Genomic DNA, 18651 nt, shown 5'->3' on the forward strand with positions numbered 1-18651 from the left:
CTCCTTTAGTCACCCCCAAAGAGTGTAAATGAAATCAGTTTGTATCAGTCTATATTCTTTGAGCAGCTGAAGGTGCGGGGGCGGCCGTCGAGACACCTCACTTCACTTATGAATTAAAGGTTATACACAGCACGGGGGTTTGTAAGGGGGCAAACGCAAGACGTGTACACACAGCACGTGGACACAGCACAGCACAGCACTGCACAGGCGCCAGACTCGCAGCACCACCACCACCACCACCATCACTCACTTCAGTTGTTCTGCTTCCTCGCACTCAAGTTATTTCCATGTATATTTTCCTGTTTTGTTTTGTTTCTTTTTGTTATTTCTTTCTCGCAGTACATGTTATCATTGTTATATCTGTCAGTTCATGCTTCTTCTCTTACAAGTTGGTTATATCTTCGGTCTGTTTTCTTGTTTTGGTATTGTATTCACCCTAGTTTTCTCTCAATACATACTTGTCAAGTGCTTTAGTATGCTGAACTTTTATTTTGCGGGGGAAAGGTTATCCAACGTTCTAGAGTGTTTGTGAATTACTCTATGATTGTCGCTAAGTTTTACGGAAAATAGTGTTCCTATGTGTAATTTTTATGTGAACAAGTAGTTCAGGACTATGGTACGTACGCGTGTGTGTGTGGGTGTGGGTGTGGATGGGGGTTATGTATAGGGACATCTTACAGCGCGATAACTTGTGCCAAGCCTTCATCTCAGACTCTTCACAGCCAAGGATTAGGATATTTTCTTGTAAAGTCATAACTCGAACTTATCTCAGGTCTAGCTCTGAATGTCGCGTCTTTGTATTATATCTTGAAAATATGAATCTAAAGGTGAGACCTAAAGGTTAATTGAAAAGTAGCATTTTACAGTAATTGAAAAAAACTTGATTGTTTTGATATAAATATTCGTCACCAACAATACTGATTTATCACTTCATTGTAAATGTGAAGATGTTTCTTCAGGTGAAAGTAAGACGTGTAGGAGGCTTCTGCACTATGGAAAAATATAGTGTTTGTGGAATCGAGGTGAGGCGCGGGGCCAGGGGTGGAGAGAAGAGGAAAAGGTGGCTGTCGTGTGGCCGGGAGATGTAACGACAAAACAAAGGAACGAAGCTGGTGACAGGAGATTGACAAGGATGAGGCATGGAAAACGAGTGAAAGAAAGAGAAGAATTATAGCTGAACAAAGGAGACGAATTGAACGAGTGAATGATAGGTGAGAGACGGAGGCTAATTATTATCGATTTGAGAATATAAATAGACGAGAAGAAGTAAAGGTAATCAAAGGAAAAAGGAATGAAGAAAGGAGACAAACAGAGAGAGTGAATGATAGCGGAAGGAAGGAGACTAATTATTATCGATTGGGACATGAAGAGAAGTAGGAGTAATCAAGGGAGGAGGACGAGGGGATAGTGGATGGCGGAAGGGAAATGAAACAAAAGGGGAATTAGACAACACAGGGAAGGAGAACCACAACAATCTCGATAATTTGTTTTATTAACGTAACTTGTGTTTGGATTAGTGTTCTTCATTTTCTCATTTTAGGCCTCTGTTTACACACACACACACACACACACACACACACACACACACACACACACACACACACACACACACACACACACACACACACACACACACACACACACAAAAACAAACAAACAAACAAAAAAAAACAAACAAACAAAAAAACAAACAAACATAAACAAACAGTCATAATCAATACGCACACAAGATAGGAGAAAAACATGTAGAAGTGAATAGAATGAGAGAGCGTCATCACCAAAAGGAAAAAGGAAAGAAAGAAAAAAGAAAATGAGTGTGTCAGGAATGAAGATAAAAAGAAGCCAAGCAATCCATCGTCATTATCATAAAGTGTCATGTTCTCTCGTTATTAATCTCACCTTTATTTTCTTTGCATCATAGTCACTTTTTATTTTTTATTTTTTATTTGACTTCTTTATTGCACGTGATGGTAATTATTTTTCGTGTGTGTATTAGATTCATTCCCTTCAACTTTTCTCCCTCAATTTCGTGGTTCTTATTTCTTATGTGTCTTTATTTTCCCATTATAACATTCATTACAAATTTCTTTTTTATATTCTTTTCTCGTTTTATAACTTTTTTGCTAAATGTTTCGTCTTATTTCTCCTAATTCATTTGATATATTTCAGCACATTTGTCCCTCACGCTTTTCTTTTATATCATTTACTTTCGCGTCGCATTCACATTATTTTACTCCTCTCAACGAACACATTTTCACTTTCTGCGCTGGACATTAATTTTTCGTCATATTACTTCGTTTTATTCTTTTTTTCTCTGCCGTATGTGTCTTTTACGCTTTTGTATGTGTGTTATTCACTTATTTTTTATAGTGACATTTCCAAACGGCCTCGTGTCTCGTTCTTTTCGTGCGTCTCTTTTTATCGTCTTTTTCGCGCCATTTGTTATAGTCGCTCACCATCACTCTTTTCGCACATTATTTTCTTCCATTTCGTGTGTGTGTCATTCACTGAGCTGTTTTTCTCGTCTTTTCTTGGCATTTCTGCGTGTGGTGGAGCAATTCATTGTATTTATATTAGTCATGTTATTTATCTATCTGTATGCGTACCTGGCTGTCACATACTCTCTTTTATAACACTGTTTTGTTCCCGCTCATATTCTTGGGTTTTTCAGACTGTGGCGGCGCTGTTCAGTGTTTTATTTCACACACCTTTGTAACTCAATTTTTTTTCCTCTTCGTGTTCCGTCGCGGTGCTAGGGCGAGGGCCTGACGAGGAAGAAGAAGAGCAAGTTGAGGATGGTCCAGGTGGTTGAGAGTTGACATCCTGCGGGAGAGAGGGAGGAAAGAAAAGAGAAACAAAGGTAAAAGTTAGGCTGCTGGAGGCGAGGTAACGTCGAGGGATAATTGAGTTTGTACGAGTGAACGGAGGAGGAGCAGGAGGAGGAGGAGGAGGAAGAGGACGAGGACGAGGACGTGGAGACAAAGACAAGGAGGAAGAGGAGGAGGAGGAGGAGGAAAAAGAAGAAGAGGGTAGGACTGTTCCATGTCTCCTTCCACTCACTCACAGTTGTTGTTTTGTTTGGTTATTTTATGTGTATGTCTTTCTGTGTGTTTTGTTTTGTTTTTTCGTGGTTGAGAATCAGTTCTGTAATCCACATTGATGAAAAACTGGAGAATGATATATATAACGATAGACAAGCGGACAAAGATTGATAACGTCACCTGTAGGGCGTGACTCACCTTTGGAGGCGTAGAGGTGGTTGAGAGCGGCGCTGGAGGCGGGGTCGAGGTAGATGTCCTTGGTGACGGTGGTGTTGTGGCCACCACCACCGTGACACGCCACCCGCGCCACGCCGCTGCGGAAGTATGCCGGGGGGTTCCAGGACAGGTTGAGCGTGGAGGTGACACGGCCCCGGTGGTCCTCGTAGTCCCGGAGGCGCTGAACATGATGGTCCTCCACCTGCAGAAGGGAACGAGGAGAGCAGGAAGGAGGGGATGAGTGTTCTGGCGTTGTTTGGATTTCGTTATAGTAATATTTTATCTCTCTCTCTCTCTCTCTCTCTCTCTCTCTCTCTCTCTCTCTCTCTCTCTCTCTCTCTCTCTCTCTCTCTCTCTCTCTCTCTCTCTCTCTCTCTCTCTCTCTCTCTCTCTCTCTCTCTCTCTCTCTTAGTAATTAAAAACTGGACTAATTAATTAAAAACGGAGATGGAGATGAGCTCTGGCCTGGAAACTAAGTAAATAAAGTAGAAAAAATAATTATGATAAAGAGTTGATTGAGAGAACAACTAAATAAGAACTAGGTACCAAAAAATCTAATGTGGGAAAACTAAACAAATATAAACAACTGAATAGCGTTGAGAAAATTTAATTGAAACTGCTGAAAACAAAGCAATAGAAAACAAGAAAGAGAAAACATTTAAATTAATTAGAGAAGAAAAAAGAGGAAGGAAGAGAGGAAGAGGGGGGAGGCGAACAGTTGCAGCTCACCGGCAGGTCATCAATCTTCCAGGTGAGGTCGGCGCGAGGCTTGGCTGCCGTCGCCGTGCAGTTTAGGTGTATCGTCTCCCCCACGCGGTACACCGGCGGGTCGGGCTGAGACCGCGCCAGGATCTCCACCTTCCGCGGCGGGACTGGCGGGGGAAGGAAAAAAGGATAAGAAAATAAGAGATCCAGGATGTAATTTACGCCAAGATTTTCAGATCGTTTTGGCAGCACTGTTAAAGGAAAAAAAGGTCTAAGAAAATATTCAAGAAAACATACAATACAATATGCGAAAAAAATATCACCATCCTTTCCACTTTCCTCAGCAATATTAACCAGAGAAATATACAAAACACGAAAAGTTACAAAAAACAACAATCAAAAGGAAAGGATTGGGTTTCTCTGGGTCTTGCTGGTGATAATTATTGACTTCCGCGTTCAAAGATTATTAAATGTGCACGGATTTACAGGTTTCCCAAAGTCGTAGAATGTTTCCACAGTGTTACCTTTTGCTCTTTGCATTCGGTGTAAAGTATTTTAAATCAACACAATCCACGGACTAGTTAATGTTAGACTATAGTGCTACATTATTCTCACAACTCTGAAATACGTAAATAATCGATACTTCTTCTTTAATGTCTCGCATATATTTTCTCATCGTTCATTAAGGATTTTACAACTACATGTCACCAAGTATATTCTGTTGGACTTCCACATCAATCTAGCAACTTTTTAATGCACCACAAATATGCTAAAATACCATTAAAGAGCTCCTGCTTGTCTCATGCTAAACGAACATAATGAATCCCGGACACTCCAAATGAAGCAAAGCCGCACAGGACACATTCAAGGCTTCCCATTATTTACTTGTAGACGAGAAGGCGGACGGGAGTAGGCAAGACCCTCAGGCCTAACCTTACCGTGGAGAACATGAAGATATAAAGGGCGAGGTGGCAGCCAGTGTAGGGGACAGCGATCCGCCATTACCGCCGCTTTAGTTTCCATTATTTCCTGACCAGGGTTTCAGAGTTTCATGGAAGAGTCAGAAAGCTACCGCACTTGAAATTAATCTTTTAAAAGTTGAAGGAAAAAGAAGAGGAAAGGAGGAAGGAAAGAAACCAAGAAGTAATGAGAAAAAGTTGCTTTCGAAAAATTATTTGAAATCAATGTATCTCTTATTAGGAAGACGAATTTGTTTAAAAAGAAAGAGAAAAAAGTAAGAGTTTGTTTATATTTCCAGTAATCACTATTTCTTTTTCTTCTTTCGTCGGTAGTCGATGAGATTAATCTTTTAAACTTTGAAGGAAAGAAAGAAAAAAAGAAGAAAGGAAAAAACAAGAATGAACGAAAAAAGTTCCTTATAAAAAAAAACTATTTGAAAACAATGTATCTCTGTTAGGGAGACGAATTTGTTTGGAAAGAAAAAGAAGCAACCACTATGGAAACAAATAATAGTTTGTTTAAGAAGAAAGACAAAGAAAAAATGATAGAAACAAAAATTCAATGAAAAACGAATTTGTTTCAAAAGTAAAAGAGAAAATGAAACCACGGCGAAAAAATAATAGTTTGTTTAAATTTTCAATAATCACTTTTTCTTTCTTTTTTTGTCGCCGGTATTCGGATCAGCTTTCCCCGAGTCGCGACGCGGTAATTAAAGAGGAACAAGAGCCGCTAACAGTCACCGCCGCTGCTGCCTTTGTCTGCCTCCGTCTCTGTCTCTTATTCATGCCTCTCGCTCGTCTCTCTCTCTATCTCCTGTCTCGTTCATGCATCACACACGCGGTCACTCACGCTTAAATGCGACATCCAACTCTTTTGTCTCTTCTAAACGCTACAGTCTTTCTCTACGGCAAGTTCACTCGACCCAGCGGCCTCTGGCGGGGGTTCACTCTGGATATTTGCTGTATTCAAGGTCGGGAACACTTTCTACCAGCGGTCAAGGTCGCCTGTTCGACTCCCATTGATACATTGTGGGGTTTCCGAGTTCCGGGTCAGTTATCTGTTAGCTGCTGCGGTCAGTGTTTTTGTCCTGAAAGCTTGGATGCACTGATTACACTTAAACACATTCACAACATTCATTCGACATCTTGTTCGTATGTACGTACGTTGCCCCGGTTTGTGTGGTTGATACTCAGGGTGGGCGTTGTGTCTTTGGTCTCTGTTGATAACACTCACGCCGTCCGTCTCTATTTGCAGTCGTTATGGTGTCTCTCTACAACTCTCGTGATCTTATTTGCTATTTTCGGTGTCTTTTGTATTTATTTGTGTTGGATGTGGTCCTTAACTCAACGTTCGTGGTGTCGTTTTCTACATACTGAATAGGTGATATCTACATACACCATTCATGACTTCTTTCTCTTCTTATGGTGTAATTGGTCTTTATCTAAAACACTCGTTCAATACAACACTCGTGGCCACGTTCTCTACTTACTCACGACGGTCATGGTCTTGTTGGCCACGGCGGTGCGGAAGGAGGGACCTTCGCCCATCACCTCACACTTGAACAGCCCCGAAGTCTCCTCCGACACGTTCTGCAGCACCACTGACTCCTCTGTGGACGCCTCCTCCTGCAGCGGCGGCGGCAGAGGAGGAGGAGCCGGGAGCAGCGGTGGAGAGGGGGGAGTGAGTATAGTATCATCAGTATGTCAAAGTGAGCGGCGCGGTGGGGAGGGGAGAGGGTGGAGATGCGAGTGAGGTCATAGTCAAGGGTGATGTGCAAGGGAATAGTTTATTGCTTTGTTGTTACTGAGAAACCATGAAACTTTTGAGTATTTAAATTACACAAGTTATCTGTTTCATCAAAGTGGGAAAATACGTTGCGTTAAGTCTGAAAGCTCTGTTGGCGTGGGTTTGATTCTAATATTGGTTGTCATGGTCACACGTCAACAAACATGAGACTGAGAATTTCAACAAGGGAGTCTAAATAGGAGGGAGCAAAATAGAACCCAACAAAGAGCAGGAGCGACGTAAACTCACTTTCACCTGGATCCCGTCGAAGGAGTAGGCGTGCTTTTGGTCGATCGTGGTGCCCTTGAAGGTATAGAACTGGTCCTTGCCGCGCCACCAGTTGACGGTGTAGAGGCGGTGATTGCTGCCCACCAGGTTGAAGCGGCAGGTGAGCGTCACGTCGTCGCCCACCTTGGGGGACTCCGGCACCACCAGCTCCACGATCTCCACCGTCTTGTCGCTGTACGGCCGCACACCTGCACACACACCAACAACACACCTGTACCTTTACCTGTGCCCTCACTTCCACCTCACATAACACCTGCACGGCTGCACATCAGCACACACACCTGTACCTTTACCTGTGACCCCACATTTGCCTTACCCCACACCTGTACGGCCACACACCTGCACACACACAGGTACCTTTATCTATACCCTTACCTACTACTACTACTTCTAATACTACTACCACCACCACCAATACTACTACTACTATTACGTCCTCTACTACTACTACTACTACTACTACTGTACCTCCCGATTTTTTCTTTTTTTCTGTTCGAGTTACCCACACAGAATCTGCTTCGTGAGGAATTTTGTCTTGCTTGTATATCGTTAATTCTGCCTCTTTTTGCTAACGTGTATATTTTCCTTTCAAAATAGACTAAAAGCAGCATCAAGACGTATTTTATTCATAAAACAAGAGATAAAGTTGTGCGTATGTTACCCGGTTATTTTTAAATGTAAAAGCAAAAATAAAAAAAAGGAAAAAAAGGAAAAGCGCGAGAGGGCAAAAGTCTGAGGAAACTGAGGCTCTCGACACACAGGACAAGTAAACTTTTTTCCCTCCAAACTTTTGCAGTCGGCTGACAACCCATCCAGCTGAGTGTAGAGTTGAGTCAAACTCGTAAAAAGTCGGGATGCCATTACCGGCGGTGACCAGCCTGATTCTTCCCTCCAGACCCCGGCCAGCATCAGCCACGCCGCCCCCACGACCCAAGATGTTCCGCGCGTTTTAGTGACGGGGCCGCGCGTGACCCAGAGCACGCAAACACTTGAGCCTTAATGTTTTCGGGGGTTGTGTTTTGTGTGTGTATTCGGGGTTGTCTTTTCAGTACACTCCGCAGCTTTCTATCCTCCTGCAGTGTAAATTTCTTTGGTTATTTTCTCCTCCCTTTACACATGTATGGACGTAGGGTTGGCCGAAGGAATTTAGTTATTTTGTATTTAGTTTATTGTTTACTGTGTTTGCATTTAATTTAATTACTTGGTCATTTTGTAATACTCACATATATCCGAGTATAGTCATTGCCACCCACGTGCTCTTTAGTTAGGTAAGTTAGCAAGATTATTTCACGTTAACTGATTAGTCTTAACACCATTCCAGACGAAGGGACTCACCGCGCCCCAGGAGCAGAAGGGCGGCGAGGGGCAGCACCAGCCGGCGGTCCATCCTCGCCCCAACACCTGCGGAGAACACCTGTTAGTGAAGGTACGTGTAAGGCTGATGGTGTAGAGGAGTAATTAAGTTGTTGGGAGGGGTGATACTAGTAATGGTTGATCAGGTGTTTTGGCAGGGGTGATAAAGGTAGTGGTTAGTCAGGTGTTTTTGGCAGAGGTGATAAAGGTGAGGGTTAGTCAGGTGTGGTAGCACTTGGTTTGTTATAGGTATGCGTGAGGTTATAGTAGTGAGTTGAATGAAGTGATAGTAGAGGTGCAAGTACTGGACCGTATATTGAGGGACCGTGGCGTGAGTTATATATTACTGCAGTGAAGAAGTGTTCTGAGCTGCCAGTGACGGTGTTTGGCATCGATTGTCTATGGTGAGGACTGGTTGAGTGCGGTAGTAGTGGTGTTGGTATGGGGTGTCTTTGGGGTGTATGGTAGGTGGTGGTGGTATTGGCTGTGGTGATGTAGTGGTGTATTTTAATGTGGATAGGATGGTGTTAAGTAACCTGATGCCTAGTTTACACTCACCACAACCACCACCACTACCACCATCACCACTGCTACCACCAACACCACCACCACTACCACCACCACCACTACCATCACCACCACTACCACCACCAACACCAACAACAACACCACTACCATCACCAACACTGCCCCTACCACCACCACCACCACTAACACCACTACCACCACCACCACTACCACCACCACCACTACCACCAACAACACCACCACTACCACCAACACCAACACCACTACCACCACCACCACCAATGTTATGTCAATACTTTACACCGAGGCTGCGGTTTACAGTAGAGAGGTTGTCGCTTATGCATTAAATTCTTCATTTATGCAAACACGGCCTAATAACCTTTAGTCGACATCTTGTAACTTTCGGAATTTGTAGCATCATTTTTACTTTGTCCGTCTTTCTGGTTTCATCTTTTTTTTTTTTTTTTTTTTTTGTCTTTTTTAATTCTAACTTTTACATATTATTATTTTTTTCTAGTTTCACATTTAAATTCCTATTTTCGTTACTTATTTTCGATTTTCTTTGCTTTCTTTTGCTTATCGGTTATTATTTTCTTGTACCTGTTCCTCATCTTGTCATTTTATTCCTTTTCTTGTTTCACATTTCAATTTATATTTTCGTTATTTATTCTCTATTCCTTTTGTTTCCCTTTGCCCTTGTGTTATTATTTTTATCTTGCTTGTTATTTAGTTGTCATTTTATTCCTTTCTTATTTTCATATTTCAGTTTATATATTCGTTACTTATTCTCAATTCTCGCTCTTTTTTTTTTTTTTACTGTTATTTTTCTCCTTCCTGTTGCTCATACTCGTATATGTCATTTTTCGTGATCTTTGCTGGTGTGTGTGTGTGTGTGTGTGTGTGTGTGTGTCAGGCAGGGTTGTTTAATATAAATCAAGATTTACTTTATTTGATTTTTTTTAAATGTCATTAATTTAAATATTGATCTTTTTGCAGGGTAACAACATAAAATGGAAAAATAAACAAAGAAAACACTCTTTAACTTTGATATCAATATTTTCCCTGGCAACTTCACAAATTTTCCTGAGCTGATTAGTTCATTATATATATATCTTCCATCAGCCATACATGGTCCGTCCAGTGTCATGGGGCAGAACAAGACACTGACCACCTTTCTGGCAGTATCTTGCTGAGGCAGAGTGATGGTTTCAAAAGAATTTTACAACATGAAGCATATGTTCTTCTATGTTGCCAATTTCCAGATCATGAGCCAAAACATTTAGAATGTGTGCAGTGCAACCATGGGTTAGCAACTTCAGTTCATATGCTTGTCGTAAATGTTTTCTCATGGATCATCTACAGCCTTTTCTGATATCTTCATTTGAAGCTGCATTCATTTTTCTTTGTGCAATTCCAGTGAGGACGTGTCCGAAACATGACGATCTGGTTAGACTGTTAACAGACTAGACAGAGTTGTGGTGTAGGTCTGGCCCATTGCTGGCTGGCTGCGGCTGGTCAGTCTTTGGATTGGCTCGAACAGCCAACCAGATTGATCATGATGATGGAATATGATACAAGAATACTCCAACAACTGTTTGAAACAAATGTAGAAAATATAGAGCTTTACATTCATTTAATTATTTTCATTAATAAAAAAATAATAAAACATCGATTTAAATAAAAAAATCTGATTTAAATAAAAATCCGACTTTTTTGAAGAAAAAAAAAATCAACAACCCTGGTCTCAGGTGTTGTAACGTGGCATGTAGTAAAAGATGACTGATTGGAAATGTCGCCAAGGTGTCACAGAAGTGGTGTGTGTTAGCGTGCACTGAGTCACCTCGAATGACTATTTAATAACATTCTTGACTTTTGAATTAGTGTGCCCCTTCCTGAGTCAGGGTGTGGGGGGTGGGGGGGGAGGGGGGAGTCTCTGCCCTGGCCCCTTTCCGCTCCTCCTATGTAAGTCTTTGATCAACCCTATTCCTTTTTCTCTTTTTTCGATTTTCCCTTTTCATGTTTCTCTCCTTTCTCTTTATTCTCTATTAATTTTCCTCTATTTGCTGTATCCTCTTCCTTTCTTTCTCTTTGTGGGACCTATACAGTGCCCTGCAAGAAGCCTCCATTTAGAAGAGAATGAATTACAGCAAAACCAGAGTCACGAAAAAGAAAAACAAAAGAAAAACCTGTCTATTCCTTCTTCTTTCTTTTCTCTATTCTCTTCATTTCTCTTCATAATTCGCTACAAGAACTCTCCCCCCCCCACCCCCACCCCACCCCACCCCACACACACACACACACACACACACACACACATTTAGCAGAGGATGAGTCAGAGCAAAACCAACATAAGGAGAGTTACGGAAAAGAAAATTAATACCCGCACAGTCACCTTCGTCAGTTGGTCTCGTGTGGTCGCAGCGCCCTTCCGTTCGTTCCTATAAAAGCAGACAGCCCGGGGCAAATCTGGGCCTCCCGTGCCGCGCCGTCAGTTAATACTCGCAAAAGTTAAAGTTAGTGCGCGCGAGTTTATGGCATTTAATAAAAACAATATTCGGAACTTTGAACCGGAATATAAACAAAACAACTTCCATGAATAAGCGCGCTGGGGTTAACTTTGCTTTTCCTTCTTTTTAGTTCGGCATTTGTTTATCTATTTATTTGTACTTTTATTCACTTATTTGTTTTTTTATCTATATTGTTTTTCCTTGAAGTGTAAATAGAATATAAATGTTAAGGTTTACAAGTTCGGTAGTACATAGAGAGAATCCAAAGTGTATTATCATTTTGTTGTTTGTTTTGATTTTGTACATCCACTACTTCCTGCGAGACGTTTTATTTCATTTTGTCTTGATTATTCCTTCTGCCTTAATTTGAAGAGGAGCAGTAGAAGTAGAGACACGAGAGAAAGCAAAACAAAAAGTAGTATTAAAACCTTCACTCACAATTATTTCTATTCACCGTTTTGCTGTTTATTCATTATTACTTCCATTGCTCGTTCTCAAATTGGTAAGAGAGTGGCAACGATTGATATATTGATCGGGAAGAGAATAAAAAGCGGTGAGGTGGAAGGGTCAGGTAACTTAAATATTTCATCTGTTCTCTTACTTCACATACTCCATTATCTTTTTTTTTTTCTCTTGAAGGTTAAGAAGAGGAGTGGTATTATTGATCAGGAATAGAGGAGAGAGAGGGCGGGAAGGAAGTGAAATGAAGGGAACTAATTACATTTCTTTTTTTACCCATATATATCTTTTTTTTCTTGTCTAGTAAGAGAGGAACGAAGACAATATTAATTTAGAAGATTTAGAAGGGACAGGGGAAGTGGAAGGTAGAGGAGAGTTGAGAATGGAAGATCAGGTGAGGTGAGGTGAACTGAAGAGAAAAGAGAAGAAAAAATGATGAAGAGATAAACTGAAATGAATATGGAGAATTGGGATAGAGTGTAAAGAGAGAAGTAAGGACGATGAAGAGATTTTAAGTGACGTGAACTGAGGTGTACAGAGGAGAGAGGGAAGAGTATGTAGACATGAAATGAAGTAAAGAGAGGGAGGAAGAGAAGGGAGATATAAAGTCAGTTGAAGTGAGGAAAAAGGAAGTATGATGAAGTGTATTGAGAAGGAAGGGAAGGAAAGTGAACTAGGGTGAAGATACGAAGAAACGAAGGACAGTAAAGAAAAAAAAGATAAAGTGTAGGAGAAGGCAAAAATGTCGAAGTATATAGAGAGATGAAGGAGAGGAAGGAAAGTGAGTTTAAGTGAAGAGACGAAGAAATTAAGAGCAGTGAAGAGAGACGAAGTGAGTTTTAAGTGAGGGAGAAAGGAAAAAATGTTGAAGTGGAGAGGGGAGGAAAGGAAGGAACGTGGAATGAAGAGAAGTTTGATAATGAATATAGGAAGGACAATGAAGAGGGAAGTAAAGTGAAGTAGGGGAGAACGGAAGGTTGATAAGATGTAGAAAGGAGAAACGGAAGGAAAGTGAAGTGGAGTTAACGGACGAAGAAAAGAGAAATTAAAAGAAATGAAGTGAGGGAAAAGGAAGGGCCGATGAGCTGTAGAAAGAATGAGAGGAATTAAAGATGAGCGAAGTGAAGAGACAATGAAGAGAGATGAAGGGAGGGAAAGGAAAGGAAGGACGAGGAGGTGTAGATGAAAAATTAAAGGAAGGAAGTTGAGTAAAGTAAAAAGAAGAGACAAAGAAGGGAAGGACGGTGAAGTGATGAAGTGAGGGAAAGGAAGGAAAGGACGAGGAGGCGTAGAAAAAAATAATAAAGGAAGAAACGTTAAGGGAAGTAAAAAGAAGAGACAAAAAATAAGAAGGAAATAGGAAATAAGGAGGAAGTAGGAAATAAGAAGAAAATAGGAAGGAAACAGGAAGGAAAAAATAGTGAGGAAAAAAATAAAGGAAGAAACATTAAGGGAAGTAAAAAGAAGAGACAAAAAAAGGGAAGGACGGAGAATTGATCAAGTGAGGTAAAGTTGGTCAGGTGAGGCGCGGTAAAGTGAGGTAAGTGGTAATAGTATTTCTGGAGAGAGAGTTTGGGATTATATTCAATAAAGAAACAGAGTGGTGGCTGAGGGGGGGGGGGGGGGCAGGTGTGGCCCGGAACCTTGTTGAACCCAGAAATCTAATCTACGGACAGGGAACACTCGAATTGGAACACATGGCAATTTTGGGTTCTCTCAATACAACTGGTTTTTACCCATTGTGTTTTTATCTATGTTCGTCTCTTTTGTAATCTCTTTATATCGAGGAAGAAAAATCTCTTGGCGTGAGATCTAATTTGATGTTGCACGTTCATGTAATTAACTTTTTTTCAGAGAATATTTTTTTTTCTATAAGGTAGAAATTATTAAAACATCCATTACTACAAGAGAATTTAATTTCTTTAATATTTACCATGAATGAAGTATATTTTGTTGTGTTTTTATTTGTATATTTCAGGATTAGGTGTTAAATTGTGTACTGATGTTAGTGATCCAATCTTTCTCTCAGTTATAAAATAAAGATTAATTTTCCACGCCAAGCGGCTGATCTCGACCTCGGCCTCGGCCTCGCTCGACACTCGGCCTTGATTCAGGACTGACGCTGCAGGTGTCTGTAATTTTATTTAATTAGAAGGTACGTAGGTCATTTTCTCCTAAGTTATTATCTTGTATTACAAAGGAGGAGCAGGTATTGGTTGTGGCAGTGCAGGAGTGTGAAGTAATAGTATTAGTGGTAGGAGTAGTAGTAGTAGTAGTAATAGTAGTACTAGAAGTCGTAGCGGTAATAGTAACGGAAACAGCAGCAGCAGTAGCAATAGCAGTACTGGCAGTAGTAAGAGGAGCGGCGTAAAATAACCAATAGGATGACGACTATCGCAGTATGGTCTCACTTCATTCTGAGAGAGAGAGAGAGAGAGAGAGAGAGAGAGAGAGAGAGAGAGAGAGAGAGAGAGAGAGAGAGAGAGAGAGAGAGAGAGAGAGAGAGAGAGAGAGAGAGTGTGTGTGTGTCTCTCCTGTTAAAAATGTTATTTGGATTAATATGCTACATTGTTTGTAATTAGTAAAGCATATTCTCTCGCCACACGAAATTAATCAAACAAAACAAGTCCTGCATTTGTAATTAAATATAAAAAAGACAAGAAAAAATAAACGTTTAACAAGTCACCGACAAATGAAAGCAAAAAAAGTGAGAACAATTAACTTTGCTGGCTTAAAAATTGGGGGTAAAAGTGTTAAGAATATCCCGTGTAATTAGTCATGGTGATGAATACAAGCTGAGTAAGCGAGGAATGGGAGGAGAGACAAAAAGGCTGATGGCTCCTGTTTGTGTTGTCTGTGTGTGTGGGGGGGGTGGAGGAGGCAGCGTGATGCCGGAATTTTTTTTGTGGGGGAGAGGGGGTCGTTTTGTTTATGGTCTACCTTTTTTACTTTGGAAAGAAAAAAAGAGGTGGAAGAATGGTACATAAAAGAGGCACTTGTGGATGCCGAGTGCACAAAGAGCGAGGGTTGGTTGATAAAAGCACTGGTGGATTCTGAGTGTATAGAAAGAATGCAGAGTGGTAGATGAGAACGCGGGCGGACTCTGAATGTAAAAAGAGTGAAGGTGCAGATACCAAAACACTGGTGGACTCTCGAATTTAAAAATAATAAATGGTGGTAGATAATAAAACTCTGTCGGGTCTACAGTATCAAAAGTGAAAGCTGATAGATAAAAAAAAAAACTGGTGGACTTTTAAGTGTACAAAGAGTGAAAAGAGGTAAATAATTAAACTGTTAGGCCCATGTGTATCAAGAGTGGTCCGTAACACTGGTGGACTAATCAGTGTACAGATATGCAAGGTGGTATATGATAAAGGACGCTATCGGGTCCAGAGTGTATCAAGGGTGAAGGCAGATACATAAGAAAAACACGAGGGCGAAAGTATCTCGTTGTCTCTGGTAATGTGGAGGCAGGGAAATCATTTGGCGATAAATTTAGACTAATAAAATGTACGAACAGGATAGTTTTAAATCAGAACAAAGAGGGCAAAGGATGAAAATGTGTGATACAGTCTCATTGTTTTTTGTGTTACCGTAATGAATCGCAAATGAGAGAGAAACCCTCAAGCGTGTTTTTCTTTTCTGTTCAAGGGTATTTTCTCCTTGAAGTATTCTGGTGCCTTGCAATAAGACGCTACCTGGAAGTTCCATTCGAGGTGACAGAATGAAAATAAAAAAAGAAGTAACGTTGATCGCGTGCCTCCTGTGACACTTGATATTTCCGATGTTACTGAATGTATTTAAGACCTCCTCTGCGCTCACGGTAATAAATAATAATGTTAGTGATAATTATCGAAATGGCAACTATATTTATAACTATGCTAAAAATGATAGTGACTACAACAAAGGAATGTAAATGTCAATATCATTACCTTTATAAGATCAGTGCTTCGCTGGCTTCTTTTTCCCTTGAGCTGTTTCCATCACTGTAAGAAAACAAAAAGTATCGCTTCAAAAACAATACTTCGCCCAACGAACTCAAACCAGCTCACGTGAGGGAAGAGTTTGGGGCACGGAGGAGGGGGGGGGGGGGGGCAAGTTAAGTCTTTATTCCTGTGGAGTGTTTGCCTCTCAGTGTAACCGACCCCCCACACGATGCCGCCTCCCTCGATGCCCGGCCCAGCTTGGCGGCGCAGGCATCGCGTCTCGCTAATTATCCGCAACAGCCCTAAACTTGTGCTCCTCGCGGCCACTTTACGATATTGCCTCGAGTCCTCTCCTGCCCCGCCCGCCCTCGCCGCTGCCCCCTCCTCCGCCCCCTCTTCCTCCCGTATTCTGTCTCTTTATTTCTTCTCCTCTGCTTTTTCCCTTTCCTTTCTTCACTGTTTTTCATCTTTATTCTTCTTCACTTAATATCCTTTTCTTCCTCATCTTCATCCTTTCCTATTACTTTTTCCGTCTGTCGTCGTCCTCCTCCTTTATCCTCCTGCTCCTCCTCCTTTATTCCGTCTCTTTCTCCTCCCTTGCTTTTTCCACTCTCCTGCCTCTTCTGAACTGTTCAATGTCTTCATTTTACTTCTTCACTTAATCGCCTTTTCTTCCATATTTTTCTTCTTCCTCTCCTATGATTTCTCCTCTTCATTCTTTTCGTTGTCGTCTTCCTCTTTTTCCTCCTCCTATTCCTCCTCCTCCTCCTCCTCCTCCCACGTCTCAACTTCTTCCCTCCTCCCTCCCAGTCTCCACGCCCACGAGTCAGGTAAACGTCGGGAAATTTATACCGTGGGAACTTTGGACAGGTGTAAATTTAGGGCCCAATGCGAGTATATCTTACCTTTTTCCTTTTACCTTTTTCTACCTGTTTGATACTTTTTTTTTTTTAGAAAAGGAAGAGTATATAAAAAGGTTGACAATGCTATGTTGAGTTCACGCACTTTATGGATGCTGGTGTGTAATGAATTTGTGCGGTTTTTTTTTTTTTTTTTTTTTTGTAGTGTTAAAGCCGCCATGATTAGAATACGAGGAATATGAAAAGAGATTATTTATGAAGAGAAGTGTGTGTGTGTTGTTGCTGTTGTGTGTGTGTGTGTGTGTGTGTGTGTGTGTGTGAGAGGTAGGGCTTCTAAAAAAAATATATATTTACACACGTTGTCTGGTATTACTTAACTTCATTGAATATAATTACGGTGAATTAGGTGATGACTATGTTAATCTCGAAAAAAACAATAGTAATAATAATAATAATGATGATAATGATGATAACAATAAAAAGCACACGCATTGGCCCTCTGGCAGCAAAAACCAAATACAATGTGAGAGTAGATTTTACTATCGTAATTTTGATAATGGTAATGATTAGATGATTGTAATGTTAATAGTAGTAGTAGTAGTAGTAGTAGTAGTAGTAGCAGTAGTACAAGTAATGATGATGATGATGATGATGATAATTACACTGAATTTCCAACAACCGAAGCCAAACCCAAACTGATATTAGGTCAGGAGATCCTTCCCCCCTCCACTAACTTCCCTTCCTCCTCTTCTCACCCCTCCTCCAATTCCCTCCCTTCACCTTTCTTCCCTTCCCCCTCCCCGCAGTGTTCATTAGTCGCCCCTAAAACTTATATCGGGCGGGGCGGCGGTGTGTTAACGTGTTTGTTTGTTTGTTTAATGCATCAGCTTTGGCGTCTGTTGTGCTTTATTAGAATTGCCGGATGATTACCTGCGATGAGGCTACCTGCTATGATGATCTCTCTCTCTCTCTCTCTCTCTCTCTCTCTCTCTCTCTCTCTCTCTCTCATGGTATTGCTTCGTTCTGTCCGAATCAACAGTAACTACTATCGTAAATTTCGAACCCGCCGCAGTTTGAGCCCCGAGTATTCAGTATTACACCAGTAGCTACGTATGATGCAAAGCCCTACAGATTAATACCGCAACACAATAGCTAAAACAATGATAATATACTTAGTGGAGACGTTATAATACCCGATATTAAATCACCCGAACAATTGCTTCACTGTATCGAACCAGGTGTCGTTCTTGTGGGTCTTCACTTTATCTCCGTCACTTTGTTGCTCGGAGGCCGCCACCCGGAGCGGAGGCAGGTATTGTGATCCTCTAATTATTGTCTATTGCAACACTGATATTGTCTTAGGAGGCTGCTCAGTCACCTCCGATGGTTCTAGTGCTAGTGGTGCTGCCTCTAGACATAGCAGGGAAACGGGGTCACACTAAGAGCTTGGCATCGTGGGAAGAATAATGGGAATGCGCATCACTTTGAAGAGGAGAGTGTCCGTTTCAGAGGAAGAGAAAGGAAGGGAAGACTGATCCATTTGTACTTAGGTCTGAGAAGTGAAGATATTTTAGGGTTGTTCTCTTTATTATAGAAGTAGAGGTTTAAGTGTAAATATACTGCACATCCGATGCAGGGAAAGTGCAGGGGTTATTATGTGTATGTGATAGTTAAAAATGTGGATTTTTTTTTTCTTAATTCTGAAAATTAGTGCAGCGAGACAAATCTTAAAATGCATCTATTTCATAATTTTGTGGTAACTGGACGTGTTTCTTCTCAACTGAAATGTTAACAATATAAACAGTCGAAAGTTCACAGTACACTTTGACGGCTAATTAACAAAAAATGGAAAATATAATTGAATACTGAGATACAAGAAGTGCGTGTAACAATATCCTTTTTCCTCCCCGCGGCTCGCTGCCCCACGCTAATTTGTCATGTACACGGCCCTATTTTTCCCTCAAAGTTTAATTATAATTTGGGGAGTTTGAGCTGAAGTTTCAAGGCTTCATGGGAATTCACG

The 18651-nt window shown here is 41.1% G+C and overlaps 1 protein-coding gene across 2 annotated transcripts in view; it reads right to left on the reverse strand.

Annotated features, from left to right (window-relative positions):
• Positions 1 to 1697: 1697 nt before the first annotated feature.
• The window catches only part of LOC126993245 (uncharacterized), a 27585-nt gene continuing 10631 nt past the window's right edge, over positions 1698 to 18651 (reverse strand). Inside the window, exons 2-8 of one of the 2 annotated variants that reach the window (XM_050852145.1) lie at positions 15775 to 15828; positions 8331 to 8396; positions 6957 to 7183; positions 6412 to 6547; positions 3987 to 4129; positions 3240 to 3459; positions 1698 to 2823 (exon numbers count right to left, since the gene is read on the reverse strand). In XM_050852145.1, coding sequence (XP_050708102.1) covers positions 2753 to 2823; positions 3240 to 3459; positions 3987 to 4129; positions 6412 to 6547; positions 6957 to 7183; positions 8331 to 8382 — 849 coding nt within the window. In that variant the 5' untranslated portion in view covers positions 8383 to 8396; positions 15775 to 15828 and the 3' untranslated portion in view covers positions 1698 to 2752. The remainder of the gene's footprint in view (positions 2824 to 3239; positions 3460 to 3986; positions 4130 to 6411; positions 6548 to 6956; positions 7184 to 8330; positions 8397 to 15774; positions 15829 to 18651) is intronic. The other variant, XM_050852144.1, reaches the window with a different exon arrangement.

The sequence above is a fragment of the Eriocheir sinensis genome, unplaced genomic scaffold (genome assembly GCF_024679095.1).
Source record: "Eriocheir sinensis breed Jianghai 21 unplaced genomic scaffold, ASM2467909v1 Scaffold591, whole genome shotgun sequence".
Taxonomy (NCBI): Eukaryota; Metazoa; Arthropoda; class Malacostraca; order Decapoda; family Varunidae; genus Eriocheir; species Eriocheir sinensis.